This window comes from Papaver somniferum, unplaced genomic scaffold (assembly GCF_003573695.1).
Source record: "Papaver somniferum cultivar HN1 unplaced genomic scaffold, ASM357369v1 unplaced-scaffold_125, whole genome shotgun sequence".
NCBI classification, from domain to species: domain Eukaryota; kingdom Viridiplantae; phylum Streptophyta; class Magnoliopsida; order Ranunculales; family Papaveraceae; genus Papaver; species Papaver somniferum.
The window spans coordinates 6,913,330-6,918,785 of NW_020621603.1; the positions used below are offsets into that span (position 1 = coordinate 6,913,330).

General features: G+C 36.9%; 1 protein-coding gene across 2 annotated transcripts; it reads left to right on the forward strand.

Moving 5' to 3' along the window:
- The first annotated feature begins 1,900 nt into the window (after positions 1-1,900).
- Positions 1,901-5,160, forward strand: LOC113331208. Of its 2 annotated transcripts, none has more exons than XM_026577943.1 (4): positions 1,901-2,016; positions 2,216-2,575; positions 2,687-3,749; positions 4,857-5,160. In XM_026577943.1, exons 2-4 carry the CDS (start codon positions 2,224-2,226, stop codon positions 5,038-5,040), a joined length of 1,599 nt encoding a protein of 532 aa, XP_026433728.1. In that variant the 5' UTR covers positions 1,901-2,016; positions 2,216-2,223; the 3' UTR covers positions 5,041-5,160. The 2 variants fall into 2 exon arrangements, with proteins under 2 accessions (XP_026433728.1, XP_026433729.1); XM_026577944.1 differs by having other exon boundaries at positions 1,922-2,016; positions 2,219-2,575.
- The last annotated feature ends 296 nt before the right edge of the window (positions 5,161-5,456 follow it).

A 5,456-nucleotide genomic window follows, 5' to 3' on the forward strand; every position in this document is an offset into this window, starting at 1 on the left:
TCTAAATGTGTTGCCGATATATATATATGAATCACAATAATAACGTAACTAGTTATGTGCATGGATGCATAATTACTATGAAGAATGTAGTATTTTTTCAGGTGTTAGTATTGTTGTGGATGCATGGATGAAGAATTTAATCCAGTGGAAGAAAACGATTATTCCAAAGCGAAAGAGCGACCAAGTGAAGCTATGTTTTTGAATCCATGTATGGCGAGCTTATATGCATCTAGAGATTATTTAATTGTGTGATTCCATTTGTGTGTGTTTTTACACATAACTAATGATGATTTGTAATGTGAAGGTAATCTTTGTGAGTGTTTCACCTAGCAATTGTAGATGCATATGTTGCAATGGAGGTTTGTTTCTGACATCATTTAGTATTTGTTAAATTTGGCTACTTTTATATTGTCTAAGTATGCCATAGGTACAAGGTAGTATCTCCAAGTTGGTTCCTAGGATCTTCTGTAGCTAGATTATACTATCATATTGTTCTGTATGGAAGAAGGGAATTTTGGTTCAAGTTGAGTGCATAAATAAAAATTGATCAAAACAAATTAGAAGAAGTGACTTTTTTTTTTATCATGTTCATTCTGTTCCAAAGATTTTGTTAACTAATGATTAAGGCTAATTTTTTTATCGAAGCAAATATACTGGGCTTTTGGTATGAGCATTTGTAGTTCTGAAATAATTCACTAAAATTGGACCAAAAGTAGAAGAAATTAATACAAAATGCTCAACTAAAAATTGATAAAGGTTTATTCATTTAGACTGATGTATAACATGATTCCGGTTTTGATTGTCACCTACTCATCTGTACACGTAGTACACCAAAATCGAAAATCGCGACGAGGTGCGACTAACTGTGGTAAGAGCTAACAAACACCAAATCAACAATATGTCGGCGAAAGGAGAAGCCGATCCACACCAAATCAAAAATGTATGTTGAAGGGGTGGGACGAAGCCTAGCACCAACTCAAAAATGCACGACCAGGTGAGGCGAAGTCATATCACACCAAATCAAAAATTTGTGACTTTTTTTAGCCTCTAAATGCCTATATAATGTGTTGAATAAAATCTTCTAGAGTAGAAAAACCATAAAGGAAATTTGAGTTACGTTTCATAAAATTGATTTCTCACGGTGTTACATGTACAGTCATATAACATGAATTTTCAAATTTCTGAATTCTTACAAACCTGTGAGTGATATTCACCTGTTCATCTCAAATCGGGACGGGGTGAGGCGAGACGAAGCCGAAGTCGAGCTTTATCAAATAAAAAATATGGTTAAAAGAAAAAGATGCCTAACAAATTAGTTGTTTAGGAAATAATAAAAGAGAAATGTGTGTGCATGTAGCTTTTTGACTTTAGGAAATAATTTCAATCGCATAATGGTGAATGATGTGCATAAAGGTTTAGGAAATAATAAAGTCGGCTCATCAACTTTAGGATGATTGGGCTGTAGCTAGTTAGGTTGCCCTTAAATTGATGCATCCGTGGATATTGATACATCTGATAAAGCAAACTAATATGAAATTTTCACATCCAGGGATTAATGATTTAGAAAAATGAACTACTATGGAATGAAGTTTAAGTTCTTAGTCAACCCTAATAAGTTATGTTGTCCACATAATCATTTAGATGATTCACACCCAAGTTCTTTCTGATTTCAATGTGTAGGAAAGGATGGCGTCAGCTATTACTGGCATGTGAGTGATATTAATTTGTTCTTCTCAAATCGAGGCGAGGCGAAGCCGAACCACATCAAATCAAATCGGGACGGGGCGAGGCGAAGCCGAGCTTTACCAAATCAAAAATATAGTTAAAAGAAAAAAATGCCCAAGCGTAACACGGGCATAAAATCTAGTTTAACTTAAATGCCTCTTCGCCACATCAAAGCGCTCGGAAAATATATTTACTAGTCCGAGGAAAGAACGTTAAAAACCCTTGCATAAACCTTTTCCGTCGCTCTCGGTTTATTAGGGCTATCGATCGCTAATTCCCTTCGGATTTCAGGTACGAGTTCTCTTCTCTTTTGAGTTCCTTTTTTCAGTTTGTAGTATGAACCGTATTAGCCTATTAGGGGTTTAGGGCTTTAAAATTGTTCAATTTTATGTTATTCAGTTTCTTTTGTCTGAAAGTTTTTTTTGGATTACAGTAGGAAACATTATGAAATAGGGTAGAAAAACTTATTTCTTGAATTCAATCTTTTTAGAAGAAACGATGGCTTTTGTAAAGGAGGAAGAATTGAAACGTGATAAACCCTTGAATTGTGAAATGGGTCTGGTGGAAGAATTGGAAATTCCTATTGCGAAGAAGAATTGGTGCAGGGAGTTGGAAACTCGAGTTTTAACGGTGGCAGAAGAAGAAGAAGAAAGTTTAAGTTTGAGATGTCTAGAATCCGGCGGAAAGACAGTTGTGGAACCAGGAACTTTACAAAGTCATGTTTCTTACGGCGACAAAGCTTGGACGAGAGAAATGAATGATGTTCAGAGTGAAAATGGATGGAAGAAAGAGAAGATGTTCGCGGTCTCTAACCACCCATCTCCACCGGATACAGGTGTACATGTTACAGGTATAGCCATCTTATAGTAATCTCACATTGTTCTTCTCTTTTAATCAGTTTTGCAGCTACCAAATAGAACATGTAACCTAATCTATCCTCTTTTATTGGTTAACTTTGCAGGTCCAATGACTATCGACAGGAAACATGAGCCTTCTCTAAGTACGAAAGAACGCAAGAAGAATACTGGTTCAGGGTCCAATGTGGAAGTTAAAAATAGAGCAAGAAAGAAGATAGATTTTGAGACAGAAGACAGGAAGATAGCCCTCTTGGAGCTTAATAGTGTAAAATCTGCAGACGTTATTGATATCAGTGACAGCGAGGATGAAAAGGAGATTAGTCCAACGCGTACTTGTGAGATTGGAGGCAAAGAAAGGCTGATTGAGGTGAAAGATGTAAATGATCCGACATCCAAGAAGTGTTTAGGACCATTTTCTGAGAAGAGAGAGGAATATGATGTCGGATTTGAGGCGGATAGTATCCCATTATCTACCACACCAAAAAGGAAGAGGAAGTGGAGAGTTTCGAGTGATAGTGATAGTGAAGAGGATGATACAGTTCCAATTAGTAAACTTTTTGGAATTACTATGCCCAAACTCTCTCCATCGAGTCCATGTAATAAGGATGTTGCTGTCTCTTCTGAGGGTCCAAATGTCGAAAAATTGGTGACCCCTCCAAGGCGAAGACTGCTGTCACTAAGACAGCGTGAAGAAAAGAAGAGACGGGTTGATGAAACATCAATTTATGAAAATACATCTCCTAATAATGTGAAAACTGGGGCGTCATCACAAGGAGAGTTTTGCGACCTAACTGCTGAGAGTGATGAGGAGTTAGTGGCAGAAGAGGCTGGTTCTGAGAGTGAGGGTGACAGTTTGGATGAATTTATTGTATCAGATGGTGATGGTGATGGTGAAATTTCTGACAGTGGAGATAGTTCTAGGGACGCAGAAGATACGGTGGATAGTGATGTGGATTTTGACCAGATTCTAGGAATGATAGAAAGGAGAAAAACTAAAGATTCAAAATGGAAAGATGAGGGCTACATGCTTTCTTCCTTCGGAAAGGATCCTATACTCTGTATGAAAGCTGTATGTGCACTGTATAGGCAGCAAACAGCTGAGGAAAAACTAATGAAAGGCTCAGTGCATCTCAATAAGCGAGGGTTCAGCAAGTTTGATGCGCACAGGTTTGTCACATTTCTTTTGTTTCGTTTAACTTCTAAACAGAATACTAAAGTTTTGGCGGTTTCTTAGTAACTGTGAGTTTTCGTATCCCATATCAATTTTATGCGTTATATGTTTATATGGATGTCACAGTAGGAACTTCATTTTCCCTCTAGTACTCTTCAGCAAACTAGGGCGTTAGAGCAAAGGAAATAGCTTTCAGACGGGTACTTTAACATGGAATAATACATGAATTAGGCTAATTTAAGAAACATGGAAACTGGAAAGGAAGTTGACATCTATTAAAAGGAAATAGAAGTCTCTAACCACCAACAATTAAGGTGTGATTTGATTTTAATTAGAGTTTGTTGTCAAACCATTAGCATGCCGAACCTGTGTGTGTGCGTGTGTGATCCATCTAATCTTTTGTCTTATTAGAGCTCGGCTTTTCTAGATTTTGTTGATTACCACTCTGTTTCACTTCCTGGTACATTGCTGCATTTGCTATGTTCTTGAAAGATTGTTGGTAAATTTCTTGTATACGTTTTATCGAGCAATATTTCTCGTTTGGATTTTAATTGGGAGATTTTAGGAGCATTAGTCCTCAACAGCAGATGTGATTCAAAGTTTACAAGTTTTTTACTTCGATGGAGGAGAACCTTATTGGTTGTTATCTGATTTGGAATATGAAGATACTTCTCTAACTGGGACAAGGACGGGGGTCGTTATTAATGATACTTCCTCTGTCCCACTATTAGTTGACCTACTTTATAACTAAATTTAGTTATAAAGCAGGTCAACTAATAGTGGGACGGAGGTAGTAAATCAGAGAAATCAATGTCAATGACCAGTTAGGGTCCTTTGCCATTTTTGGCTAGAAAATTAAACAGTTACTTCTGGCTTTCAAAAGAGCCTCGTAAGAACAACTTCTATTTATATGAATTTTCACTATGTTTAATTTGCATGTTTTTTTATCTGAGTTTTTTTATGTGTGTCACCGAACTATGGAATTGGATATCTGTATTGGGGTCATAGAAATGTCAACTAGGCAGAGAAAACCCTCCGTATTTTCTTCCTTTATATTTGTGTTTTGAAGTTTCTACTAATACCCAGTGTCTCATGCATTGCAGGGGAACCTATTTAGCCGAGTTCCTAACAGATGGTAGTCAAGAAGGTGACCTGGTGAAATCTGTCAAGGAGCTGGAGATGTTCGATTCTAAAGGACTTGAAGATTGTCGAAAGTTAGCTAGTCGTTACTCAAAGCAATTATTCACCATTTATCAAAGCGAAGAAGATCCTTTATTTGGTCCTTAGGTTTTACAACCTGAGATAGAAATCAAATCGTTTAACTTTTTTGTAGGTCTTTTGTGGCTGTAAAATAGTGACGTAAAGTAGGTCGCTCTAATCTAAATGTATAAAAGTTATTTTCTGGTAGACACCATTCAGGGTGTGTTTAAGCATGCTAGAAAGTTGGCTCGACTGTTATATATATGGGGTTGAGCCAAGGGTGATCAACATTGAAAATGTCGTAGAAATTCCTCAGTCTTCACCCACGAGAAAGGTTTTTATGATATCATTCACTGTTGCCGAGCTTATAACAGGAGTGAAGGTGACAAAACCATAATGGCCAAGGTTGTACTGATTTTTTTTTTTAATTTCTTTTAAAACCCCAGGTTTTAAGGAGAACCCAAAACCTTGCAAACTAAACCAAAAGAAAAAATAGAACCCAA

Bases quoted from the DNA above. Each gene is read 5' to 3' on its own strand.
- LOC113331208 (XM_026577943.1), top strand. From the start codon at position 2,224: ATGGCTTTTGTAAAGGAGGAAGAATTGAAACGTGATAAACCCTTGAAT. The intron at 2,576-2,686 runs GTATAGCCATCT...TTAACTTTGCAG, and splicing joins TACAGGTGTACATGTTACAG to GTCCAATGACTATCGACAGG. The intron at 3,750-4,856 runs GTTTGTCACATT...CATGCATTGCAG, and splicing joins AGCAAGTTTGATGCGCACAG to GGGAACCTATTTAGCCGAGT.